The sequence below is a fragment of the Aythya marila genome (assembly GCF_965140915.1).
Source record: "Aythya marila genome assembly, chromosome: 2".
Classification (NCBI taxonomy): domain Eukaryota; kingdom Metazoa; phylum Chordata; class Aves; order Anseriformes; family Anatidae; genus Aythya; species Aythya marila.
The window spans coordinates 86984495-86998136 of record NC_139043.1 but is presented as its reverse complement, the minus strand read 5'-3'; the positions used below and the strand labels follow the sequence as shown (position 1 = coordinate 86998136).

Sequence of the window (13642 nt, the reverse complement as noted above, 5' to 3'; positions counted from 1 at the left end):
CAGCAAGGTCAGCCTCGCTGTGAGGTGAGCTGTGGGTGCAGCAGCAGAGGCTGAGGCTGTGCCTGATGCTTTCCCCTTTCAGCATCACATGGGACCACACGTTGCCCACGCATGCAGATGAGCACAACTACTTTGTCTCCTACCAGGACAGCAACAGAAATGTCCTGGGTTTTGGTGTTTTTTTCTTTTTTTTTTTTTTCTTTCCTTTTTTTTTTTTTTTTTAAACTACTTTCTCTTCTCTTACAAGATACATCTCACTTTGCAGACATAACTTAATAACATTTCAAATTTTTATGAAATTTGCTTTTTTTTTTTTTTTTTAAATACAATGTTCTCAAAGATAAAACAAAGTTACAATAGAAAAACACAGAAAAGAAGTGTGTAAATACAACGTTTCTGTTGGAAAAGGCAGTGCCTGGGGAGGGCTGGGAAGTGGTTCTTTTTCACTTTTTTCAAACAGGTCTAAACTTAAAGCCATTCACCATGTTTATTTTTTTAGGGTTCAGCTAAACCATCTTAGGCTATTGCACCAAAAGCAAAGGAGAGAAAAGGGAGATTATGCTAAACTAGTTTTCTGAGGGCACAGTTTGTTTAGATGTACACACACAACATCCTACTTTCATGTCTTCCCTGCATGTTCATCAATAAAATTATTGAAACACTTGGTTCTAAACAAATGGAAGGTGATTTTGTGCAAAATCCAAACAAAAAACAACCCCAAAAAGCCCCTTCATGAAAGGGAATGCTGTTTGCTCCTGCATTTTGACTATGCCCTCTGATACACTGTATCTTAATATTACTTACTTATACCACTGTACTTCTTAATATACAACATCAACATATTCTGTGATACTATAAATAAGAAAGCTCCAGACCCAGGAAACAAACCCACTGTGACTGACAGTGCATCGTCATGTGATACAAACCATTTTAGATGTATATATATATATACACACACTTATATATGTATATAAAATATTTATGTTACACAAAACTTTTGTTAGGGCATGTGCATGTTGAAGAGAAAAGCGACATGGAAAGTCATACACATGCATGTGAGCACACAAATGTTGCAAAGGCAATGAACCTTGCCAGAAATCAGAAATTGTATTTAAAAGTGGAGTCTGAGGCAGTTTTGAACTCGATTGGAACTATGCTTGCTTACAAGGTAGAGGAATGTGGCTTTATTTGTATTGTATTTTCATAAAAAGAAATAAACAAAATCACCTGAGTAAACTTTTGCCACCCCCTTCCCCTATTTTATAGATTTGTGTGTCTTAAAATGGAGCATTAAAAAAAAAAAAAAAAGATTATAGCATGGGGTGTATAGAGACCTAAGTCTAAGAACAGTGGAAAAGTGGTGGAAGAGTAATAAAAGCAGAGTGACTACACAAATGACATTGAAAAGGGGCTAAGAAACTACTTTGTCCCTTCTTGGTCTGAATCAATTGGAAATTGAGAGGGGTAAGGACAGGTGAACGTATTCCTACCAACTATGAAAAAATGAACTCACTTAAACTTTACTTAGAACACCCAAACAAAATTTTAAGCTCCTCCCTTGAAGATCTCTTCCAGGTCATCCCTCTACAGAGCAGTACTGCCTCATTGTCACATACAGGCTGTCCGGAAGCTGAATATGTAACAAACATCGCTGACCAAACCATAATTGCAGGCCTGTGAGGCAACAGAGCTAAAATGGGGGAGCAGGAGGAGCTCAGCTCTGGGTCTGTGGTGTGTTGTACCAATGTCTGGGGGTCTCTGGCCACTCCGTGTGCTCTGCCCTACCTGGTGTGTGTTACCGATCTGTTTTCACTAATGTAGTAGGTACATGAAGCAGTCTGCAGAGAAGTATGCAAGGCATCTGGTGACAAAGCTGCTCACCGTGCACGCCCACGTGCACTTGCAGGGTAACAGCACTGCTGTGCACACGTTTATCAAGTAAGTGTCCTGCCAGTGGCATAAAAAGCTAAGAAAGGTAAGACTGTAAAAGCTTCTATTCTGCACAGTTTTATAATTCACTATTTCATCAGTATCTTTCCTCTGACTTCCGTGTTGTTGCTCCTGGCTTACACCTGCAAAAGTGAAAGCAGAAGAAGGAACTGGGTGTCTGTACTAGAACTGTGCATTAAATATAACTACGCCTACCAAGCAGAATTGCCCTAGGTACAAGTGTTCGCGGTTCCCTCAAATCTCTTATAACACATATCTGTCCTTGCATGCACTAGGGGATGGAGAACATGTAACTGTATTACAAAACTGTTCCCCTTGTTGGTTACATGATCTTGTTTATTGGAGAACATCCATTTGTTATTCTGAGTGAAAGTATTTACTCATTAAGTTAATTGGGAGGCTTGTTTTTATGAATGCTGACCAGGAAATGCTGCAGCACCAATGAGAGTTTTTTTTGTGTAGCTGCAAGATTTCTTTTTAGACCCATCTTACACTATGGGGGTGTTCAGGGAAAGGAATGATCTATTTGGAAGAGGAAGTCAAGAAGAAGTTTTTAAAAAATACTTTTTTATATCAGATGTGTTTGGGGATAAAAAGTATGTGTCATAGAAGTTTTTATTCTAACCGAAGTTACAATATCTGCAGCAGAAGCTGCCATGGAGAAAGCTCTTGACAGATTTTACTGTGCTCTGCAAAGCACTGCATTCTCTGGTCTCTGTTCAGCAATACACCATTTTTTTTTAACCTTAAAATTAGCTCTGCTAAAATAAAATTAACTTAAAGTACATAGTAAGTGTTTTGTTGAATAGGAAGCCAGGGTGCTCAGCACCTTTGCCAAGGAACCCACCTTTGAGGGACTGGTCCCTCGTTAAATAGCAAGTGTAAGGAAAGAGGGAGAGGGCTACAGATTTTGACTGGGTGGTTTAATTCAGCTCGGTGTTTTACAAGTAATTAAGTGCAACACAAGTAGAGCCACAAAATCTACAAGAGGACATCTTCTGTGGAAGCAGAGTGAGAATTTCTCACAGACAAAATATAGGGATATTTGGGTATTTTCCAGGCAGTGTAAAAAGATGAGAAATGTGCATAAGGAGACTTTTGCCACACATATTTCTAGCTAGTGCTTTTCTCAACTGTACATCATACTTCTCTAACTAACTAAAACTTAAAAGAGAAAGAAAAATTAAATACACTGTAACTTGTTTATGCAGCAAGAGGAGGGGTTTCTTAATGAAAAGTGGGGTTTTATTGGATAGGGAGAGAAAACATTTATTTAAAGAAGAGCCATCGATACTCTTTTCTATACATTAAATGCAATCCGTACTTCACAGAGTATATTACAGGGGTGTGCCTTGTATCTGTCACACACCTGCTCGCTTGCCTAGAGACACAAACAAGGCATGCCATGATGTCAATCCCAGAAGCACCCTTGCACGTGGAAATACTCTACATATTACTGCCAAAGTAACCCTGGACCCTCTGGCTGGGTTCCAGTCCCACCCCAGCTGTCTGTGAAGTCATCTGCGATGGGCCCCTACAATCTTTAGTTGAGTTTAAATTCTTCCCAAATGAGTCAAATAATACCAGAAAGTCAAAAAATATGCATCTGGTGGAAGAGCCCTATGCTCAGGGTGTTAAGAGAGCAAGCTAGGCCATTCCTGTCTATCATGTTCTCATCACTGTTGCGCATTCTGCGCATGGTTAACAGTTTTGGCAAGGGAGGTTTGCAAGAAGCATCACTTAAGGGAAGGGCTTTCAGCTATCTGACTACAAAAGCTCCTACTTACATTACTAAAGGTTTTTGGTGATCAAATACTTTCAGTAAAAACTTTAATATTCACTTTAGAAAACTGAGTTGCAATGCATGCTACCAAAAGAAAACTCTTTTCTTGTGGGAGAAGATCTCTGGATTTTGGATTTTCTTGTTCCTTTTGCTGTCCAGTAGACTTGTGCTTTGCTGCTGTTGTTGCTCGTGCAGCTCCAGTAATGCAGCTGTTGAGGCTGGATCCGTGCCGGAGGAGTTTTAACTCATGTGGAAACGGTGCTCCCCTCGAGTTATGTGGGAAGAGAATTCATACCTGTCCTGGCTGTGGTAGCCACACATGTTGCACTCGAAAGGATCGCGGAACCCGTGGCAGCCCATATGGATTGTGTACATCACATGATCCAAGAAAAGGACTCGACAGTGTTCACACTTGTAAACTTTCACTTGCTCCCCATTGCTGCTGATCACTTTGAAAGCATCCTGGGAATTGTCAGTACCTGCCCTCAAGACGTCATATTGCCTGCTTTCTTCTTTTATGGATATGCCATTTCTTGCATGGGGACCTATGTGATTTGTCAGGTAAATTAAACCACTGCGTTCCTCGTTATTGCTCTCGGTATCTGTTGAGTCTTGGCAGCTGTTGCTGGGAGAGGCATCCCGTTCAGAGGAGACAGATTTGGCTTTGGAAAGCAGCAACAAGTTTTCCACTGCGCTGTCCTGAGCTGTGTGGTTGGAGCGAGCCTGATTGTCCCCGAGAGGTTTGTGGAGCTGATACATGGGGCTGATGACGGGCACCACTTCAGAGCCACCTGGCGGTGTCTGGACGAGGGGGCGCAAGGACTCTGCCCCCAGGTAGCTGATGGCATTGTTAATGGCCTGGTCTATGACGTGCGTCTGCATTATCTCATTCTCCTTCTCATAGTTGGTGGTGGCATCATATGGAAGATCAGACAGGCATTTCTCACCTGCGGTGGAAAACAGTCAGGAGTTAGACCATTCATTCCTACATAATTAAGGAGATGATTACCATGGACTAATCAAACAACAGAAAAGAACTGATCAAATCCACATGTGAAATTCACCTGTGGTATTCACAGATCTCTAATATAGCTGGTCAGAAAACTGGTAGCTTGGTGCTCTTTTAACCTGAAAAATAATCTGAGCTCTTTGGAAAACCAAAATGGAAGAAAACAGATTTTTTAAAATAATTCTGTGGGGACTTGTGGAAGCTATAGATTGAGTGCTTCATCCTTGCCTTATCCTGTCTAACTGAACTCCCTCATCTGACTGCTGCAGTGAACTGGGGCATACCTTTGTGGCTAGTGTACCAGCACAGTTACAGGGAGCCTGGGCTTTATACTTCAGAGAATGAAACACATTACCAATTTTTCCCTAAAACATTACACTTTTTTAATTGTAATTACAATGTTTTAGTTTTAAACTTTCGGTTTCTTACAACTAACCCATATCACTAACGTGGTCATATGTAATTTCTGAAAGAAACCAACAAAAACTTAACTTTCCATATTGCAACCTTCCTCCCACGCATTGTTTTTTAAACAAGCCATACATTAGACACTTTCTGAGAAGGTTCACATGCTCTTAGAAATTTTGTGTCAAAAACATTATAACCTACAAGAGCAGGGAAGAACCATATATTTTTCCTATCAGGTAGAAAGGCATGCACAGAGCAAGATTCTTACTGCTTCTAACCTTGACTCTGATTTGCAATGCCAAAGCTAAGGGGTACTCTTTATTTCTTAAAATCAGATTGCACTAATATATCTCTGGCTGGATCCCCGCATATTGAATGTTGAACGTCACTATAATTTCTCAAAATATGGTCTGAATTTTTGGGTAGACCTGTGTGGTGCTGGGAGTTGGACTTGGTGATCCTGGTGGGTCCCTTCCAACTCGGGATATTCTGTGATATACTATGATTCTATGATTGAAAATTTCTGGACAGAAAGGATTAAGAAAAACATAGAAGGTAAAAGTTAATAAGTGGGAGAAACTATTTAAAGGCACAGACACTGATTTTATGAACCTGAACAGTATTCTCAAATGGTGTTTGTAAACCATCAACGTTATTAGGCCCCTAACAAATCTGCACAGATAAAAAAGGATGAAAAATCCCAATATATTCCTAGGGACTACCAGTACCACATCATGTACCATCTGGATAGCTTTCCTAGCTCTGCAGGAAATCTTTGGAAATGCAATGAGAGCCACAAACATCTCTATGAAGTCTGTAGTGCTGTCACCATTTCCTAGTCAACATGACATTTAATTGCAGACCTTAGAAGATTCCCCTGTCCTTTTCCTTGAAGACCCCAATATATAAATGACACGATAAAATGTATCTTCATTTGCCTAATAAATGCTAATAGGAGCATGGAAAAATTACCAGAAGTTCCCCAAATTAATTCCTCAACGATTTCCCACCCAGTTTCTACTCAAATTGAACATTCAAAGCCAGTGAAGAGCAAAACCACAGACTAGAAAACTTCTGGCATGACCTATTGCAATGACAGGCCTCAAGTATAGAAAGTCCTACTGTCTGCCTTTCCCATGAGGTGCAGTTCCATACCAGTTTGTCCATGCTCTGCAAGCAGAGAAAGAAACACTCCTGGCACAGCATAAGTTTCTATAAGGGATGCAGAGTATGGGCACTTTCTAACTGTACTGCACAAGCTTCTGCTTCCTCGTTTCCCCACTACTGTGGTGCATATATGTTTTTTTCAGATTTACTCATTCTAGTGGTATAGTTTTCAGGCAGAGTTTGAGGCTCAAGATTCAAAATAGGAGTTGTGAAAGACTCTTGATTGATATACAGAAAAACTCTCCCAATAAGAACATATACCCTTGACTCACAGGGGAAAAAATGAGGTCAAGATCATTTGTATTCAATGGACACTGTATATCACTGAAAATTTGGACTGGTTTTCATTATACACAAAATTTTGGGCATCTGGAAACCATAATTTTAATAGCCATTTCTTGGGTAGTATTTGCTTTATGTAGCATAACTAGCTGGTACTTGGACTGAAAGGATCAAATACTCATAAGAAAAATTTGCTTCCACACAGAACTGTCTGAAAATACACAAACTTGAGGTAGGCAGGTATCATTTATACATCTGGGCAAAGCCGATAATACTTGCATTCATTAAAAATAATAGCTCATTTCTGTGGTTATTAGAGCATAAGTAAATTAAACTACTAATGGTTTGATGCACTTCAAGCTTTGCACTGTTCAGAGTTCTGCAGCAAGTACTTAAACAGTAACACAGATGCACTCAGCGCATGTGGACATTTTATTTTATTTTTTTACCACTCAGTTTTCTTTGCCGCCTATTGTTTTAATGTGATAAACATGTGTCAATCTCACCTGTCGTTCCCACTCTCTAGTTTGGAAGGCCCAGTTCTGTTTTCAGGTCTGGGAACTATTCCAGTTTGGAATACATAGAGGGCATCGTGAACACTTTTGCTGTCAAAGAATTTTACAGATAACTGGCTTAATTTGGTGAACGATCTCACTTTGGATAGATAATGGATTTAGCTGTGAGAACAACAAGGGAAGCGGCAGACAATCATTCTCTTATGCAAAGGATGCCATTTGCTCCTTCTCCTGTATTTCAGCATGGGGATTGGGATGACACAGTAATCTACAGGAACAATAAATATGTTTTATTACACAAAGGTCTCCTGACCAGCTGCCCTGACCTCGTGTTAATCAGGAATTTACCTATTACATGAGGCAGCAGGTGAGAATGGGAAAGGAAAGGATTTGAGGGCATTTCCCAGCCAGAAAAGTTTATACTTTTGAAGGTTATCAATTTTCCATAAATATCTCCTGTCAGTACACTGTCTTCCTACATTGCACCCTGAATAACTAACTGACAGAAAACTCTGCTCTCTTAATACTCATAGTTAAACTGGCTGCCTTTACCATTTCTCAGGGTGAAGAGAAAAAAAGAGAATGAAAAAGCTTGTCCACACCCACAGTTAAATTGCATGTAAGATGCTTGCTAATACCTTTTAGATTTTAACCCTTCTGGTCTTCCTGGAGCTTTCATAGAATTAATATATTTGCCTAATACAGTCAGTTACCGGGGAGTCTAAAGGAATCTGGTTTGCCTCATATGGTGGCTATATTTTTTAGTAACTAACTCTACTACAAATTTTGTCCTTCATTTTCTGAGCGTAAGCATTTTTTATCCTTGACGACCTCCTGCAATTTTTGCTTTGGGACTTGAACACAATCTTGGACTTTGACTGCAAACTTTTTGTTCCAGCTGTAGCTGAGATTCTCCTTCCCTTGTCTCAAAAATACTAATTTTCTGTTCATTCTTGTGTCCTCACTGAAGAATGTTTATTTGCAATTTCTGTCACATAAACTGGTCTAGTTTTGCCTTGACTTTTGACTGAAGACCTTTATAATGTGTGTTTTTATAAAGACTTCAATTTTCTCTGTCTCTTATAGAATAATTATAAATGAATGTACAGAGAATTATAAAAGAATCTGAGTAGATAGGAGTATATGCTATCATCAAATTTCACATGTTATTACTCATTTAAGACTAATTCAATATAGCTGATAAAATATTGTCTGTGTCTGACTGCTACAGAACTGATCTAACCATCATTTAGCAGAAGGCTTAACAAGCAGAATAAAATAGGTGTAGCCTCTGTTTTTTCATTAAGACAAAAAATATGTCTACTAGGTGCAAACAGCCATGATTTTTTTGCACTATACTTAGAATTTACCCAACGTTATTTTCATTTAGATATTATTCTCAGAACTATGTACATTTATTTCCACAATCATTTTGGGCTGTAGAAATATACAGACTTTGTGAAGGGGTGAAGAGCGTTATCCAGGCTATGCTCAACTATTCATGAATGAATTCACATATACCAGCATGCCCAGATCTGGATCTCATCTAATAAGATAATAAAATAATCCTGAAATTGTGGTCAAATACTTCCCCAACAGAAGACATTCATAAAGCTGTTTTCAGGTTCTTAAGGCAACCTCAGGAACCTGGGTAGATCTTGTAAAGATCTGGCTCATAAGCATTAAAAAAAGAAAGACTTAAAATAGATCTCCAGATACGGGAATTTAAACTTGCAGAAATGTATAGTGTATAGCCAGCTTGGCTGGCTTTTTCTTCCCCAACACATTGCTGTATCTGTTTCTATAGAAGTAAATATTGCTAATTTAGTTAAACAATTAAAATCATAAAGCAAAAATAAAAATCCTGTGAGTTTTGTTGGGGTTTTTGTTTTGTTTCATTTTTTAGGAGACAGCAAACGTTTAACTCTTACCAACAAATTTCTGAGGCATAGAGCTCTTACGTTTGGCGACGTTACTTGCTAGTCTATCCAGCACGAGGGATCTTTCTGACCCTATCTTGCACAGGTCTTCAGCCATTTCACTCTGGTTAGTTTCCTCTTTTATGACTGAAATCAAATGACATCAGAAGGGTTAGGCACGCTTGTTCCATGTTAATGGAACCATCGTCTTCAGGTTAAAGTTTCTTAGCTAATGTCTTCCAGCTCTCAACCAGTTCGAACACGGAGCTCACCACTGCAGACACAGGTCAGTTCTGACTGTAACAAAGTCCCTTACGCTGATTAACCTCTATATACATGTTCATGTTTCCCTTGTTCAGGATACAGAAACGAGACTGCAACTGCAAGGCATCTGTCTGTATGTAGCACAATCACTCTGCCCTTGATATACAGCCACTCTGCACTGCTCTGTGAGGCTCTGACGTTATACTGGACGTGAAGCAGCTCGTCTTTTCGCCCTCCCGCTGTCACCCCCACCTCTCACAGTCGAACAGCCTACGTGATTACCACTTCTTTAGCAGGAACAATGGACAAACTTCTCAGCTCCAGTAGTGGAAAATGTAGTTGCAAGTTACATCACCACGCCCCCTATCTTTTCCCCTACTTTTTTTTTTTTTTTTCCCCACTAGTAAATATTGCCATATTTCCTCAATGCAATTTTCGACTTTAAATCACAATTTCAGCTAAATTGCTAAAGTCACATCTGTAGTGGAGCGCTGATTTCTGATACTCAAACCTGTTTTATAACTTTCTGCAGCTGCTAAGACACTGTAGAATTAGAAAGGAACTTGGCTGTGAGGCTCTAGAGCAGGGAGACTGTTTCACTACATTTCACTTCAGTATTTTCCTGCAGAAACAGAAGGGATATATGAAAATGAACCTGCGAAACAACGGCTAAAAAATACATGGAAAAGTGTTTCTGACTTCCAGCAAATAATGAAAAGGTAATGTGTTGTGAGATCACAGCACTTTTTTTTTTTTTTTTTTTTTTTTTTTCAGAGAAAGGTGGGAAAGCAGTTAATTTTATTTTTATGTGCTACTAGGATATTTATATTGTTCCTGAACTTGTGAGTTACTATAAAAGGGAGAAGCAAAACGTGGTTTTTAGACTTAGATTCCACACACTATTTCAACTAGGTGAGGCACTTTGCTACATTTTGCCTTCTGTGCTTGCTGAGAATTTATTATGGATTTATTCCATTTAGCTGTGAGAAAGGTTCCCAGAACCATTAGTCTGGTACTTGTCTGTTTCCTAGTAGTTGGGAAAATGCAGGTCCTGTGCAATATTATTTCGATGATATAGAACTGCCATAAAAGCAAAAACTGCAGAAGTTTCATTGCTCCTGAAAGATTTAAACATCAGGCCCTGGTGGATAACTGGAAAGAGCAGGAGAAGTGCCCCAGACAGCAATGGCTCACATTACCAAGCAGAAGAGCACACGGCTGGCTCTTGATTCACTGCTGCCATGACAGGGAGTCAGATGTAATGATGCCCCAGCTCATGAAGATGCAAAAGCCTGTGACTGACACAAGATGTGAATTAACAGCATTTGGTCATGAGGGTGCAGGATAGTAAAGGACATTGAAGCTATCTCATCAACACTGAATAACCATGTGCTAGCATCTTGCACTGGCTAAGGCTTCCAGTTACTACTTAGGAAGAGACTTACCAAGAATGTTTAAAGCAGATAGTTTAGCAGTGAAACAGGAGATTGGATTTCTAGTTATAAAAGTGAAAGGATTGAGAAATATCTGTTTAGGACGTTACAATGGTTCATTTCTCATAGTTCAAAAGAGGGTAAATTATATCTTCAACTTCATTCAAACTTTCAATATTACAACTTTTAAAATTGTTAATATATATAAACTTGGACAAGTTAAATCAAATACTAATTTGCAGCCTTTGCAACTGACCCTTCTGACATTTGCAACCAACCTGTTAACTTTCTGTAATTCTTTGTTTATGAACTGAAAAAAGAAAAAAAAAAAACAACACAAAAAACAAAAATTGTGTTTCCAAGTCAAAATCCACAGATGATTCAAGAGCTGTAATTGACCCTTTTTAAGCTTCATAAACTATTTTTTCTCTGTTATATATGGTTTTCCAGCTGTATCCCAGGCTGCATCAAAAGAAGTATGGCCAGCAGGTCGAGGGACATGATTCTCCCCCTCTACTCCACTCTCCTAAGACCCCACCTGGAGCACTGCTTTCAGCTCTGGGGGTCCCATCTCAAGAAGGACATGGACCTGTCGGAGTGCATACAGAGGAGGGCCGCAAAGATGATCAGAGGGCTGGAGCACCTCTCCTATGGAGACAGGCTGAGGAACTTGGGGTTGTTAAGCCTGGAGATGAAAAGGCGCAGAGGGGAAACCTTAGGTATTGGAAGCCCTCTCTAAAGGAGACCTACAGGAAGGCTGGGGAAGGAGTCTTTGTCAGGGAGTGGATGGACAGGACAAGGGAAAATGTCTTTAAACTAAAAGAGGGGAGATTTAGATTGAATATTCAGAAGAAATTCTTTACTCAGAGGTTAGTGGGGCACTGGCACAGATTGCCCAGAGAAGCTGTGGATGCCCCATCTCCAGAAGTGCTCAAGGCCAGGCTGGATGGGGCTTTGGGCAACCTGGTCTGGTGGGAGGTGTCCCTGCCCATGGCAGGGGGGTTGGAACTAGATGTTTTTTAACCCAAACAATTCTGTGATTCCATGATTTTACATAGGCCTGATAGGACTTCAGCACACTTCCACTCAAGTAAAATGCAAAACTCCAATGAATACCTCCAAGAGAAGAGCTTCACATGGACACTGATCTCTAAAGAATTTTTCCATTAATTTCAACAGGTTCCTAATTTCATGCTGAATCTCCTTCTCTTAAAGAAAGCAATCAAAAAATAAAATATGAATACAATCTCTTGTTTGCCTTCTTACTCTTATTTGCTGGATCTTTCCCTTATATAAGTACTTTCCCAATTACATTTGTTAGATTTACAAGCTGATGGAAACCTTTTACCAGTTTAGTTCCTTTCAACCAATTTATTTTTTTAATTTATTCTGCATGAGGTATTTTAAAAATACTGTAAAAAGTCAACCTGCTGTAGCAGAATGTCAAATCAGATGCCCTAGAAAATATTTGTACCAACTTTTCTGAGTCTGGAAAAAGAAAGGCCTTCATAGCTCTGTATCACACCCTGACATATCGTAAGAATAGTGGCAGTATAATTACTTCATTTTCTAGATATAAGAAGAAATATAAGAAAAAATCCAGAAGGACGCTCACTCATTCTGAACTGTTTCATTGCACATTTTCATCTTTGAGTTTATATGGGAAATAATGTAAACATTGCAAAATGGTATGTTGGTATGTATACCCAGAACTACCCTGTTTGCAGTGAAAAAAAAAAGATTGTTACAATGCAATATACTGGAAAAAAATAAAAGTGGGCAAGATTTATTTTTAGAAAAATAAAGGATTGATTTATTAACTGCGTAGTAATATTTAAAATTTTATTTTTAAGAGTGAAATCTTGGGCAGAATAAAAGGGCTAAACCCAGAAGTTAATCCTGTATTTTTTTTTCCTAAATTGCAAAATCACTCCTATTATATCCAATGTGGATTTATGTGATGTTTTCAGTATATGCTAGGAAGGTAATTCTTCCAAAGCATTCATCAATATCCCAGGTTTTCACCCCTATCAGATATTAGACATTCAATCCTAAATTACTGTAAACTCTTTTCTGTCATGATTTGCTATAAACAAAGTTCTATCTCTAAAACTATAATATTTCTAATTATAGTTTCTGATTACTGGCATTAATTTCATATGGACATTTCTGCTTACTAAGTAAGTCTTTAGAAGTAGTTCAGCTACTAATTCATGCTGATTTTCATGTGTTGCATGCAGGCATTTCAAATCCAGTGCCAGACACTTGAAAAGTTGAATTCCAAGACAGAATATTTGCTTCTAAATCCGATCACCTTTTTGAGGAATAAGTATTGCTGCCTACTGTATGTATATTACATAGAAACAGAATATCCTGAGTTGGAAGGGACCCATAAGGATCATATTACTTTGAGCTTTTCTTTATTTATACTTTCTCCATCCCCTCAATAAAATTAGAAGAGGCACTGCTCTCACACACCGTCTACCAGACAGTTGCCAGTCACATTATGCCAGTTACCATTATGTGCATATACTTTACATTATTTGATGGCATGTAAAAACATATTCAGGTTCTGTCCAGATGTAATATGAGGCACCATTGAAAATGGGTCAGAGAGAACCTTCCACTTTGTCATTTGACAAACTGAATAATATATACTGACAGGATCAAAAGGTGTGCAAGAAACTTACTCAATGAGCTATAACCTGAAGCTCAGATGCTAGATCTTAGAATTAGCTAAAATTATGTGTGGGTACTTTCTGCAAACAATCCCATACAGATCCTAATGATCTTTGTTAAAAAAAAAAAAAAAAAAAAAAAAAGATCTAAGCCCCAACATATGCTTGCTTGCTGTATTTCTGGGCATAGTTTTAGATTCTATATTCTTCAAGAGATGGCCTTTACTTGGCCTT

The 13642-nt window shown here is 38.8% G+C and overlaps 1 protein-coding gene across 16 annotated transcripts in view; it reads right to left on the bottom strand.

Moving 5' to 3' along the window:
* Positions 1 to 285: 285 nt before the first annotated feature.
* Positions 286 to 13642, bottom strand: part of IKZF1 (IKAROS family zinc finger 1) — a 73294-nt gene continuing 59937 nt past the window's right edge. For 11 of the 16 annotated variants that reach the window (XM_082753790.1, XM_082753799.1, XM_082753801.1 and 8 more), the window contains 2 exons: positions 9046 to 9180; positions 288 to 4680 (listed from right to left, as the gene is read on the bottom strand). In XM_082753790.1, coding sequence (XP_082609916.1) covers positions 3974 to 4680; positions 9046 to 9180 — 842 coding nt within the window. In that variant the 3' untranslated portion in view covers positions 288 to 3973. Of the gene's footprint in view, positions 4681 to 9045; positions 9181 to 13642 lie in introns of all 16 variants that reach the window. The other 5 variants (XM_082753796.1, XM_082753795.1, XM_082753804.1 and 2 more) reach the window with 5 other exon arrangements.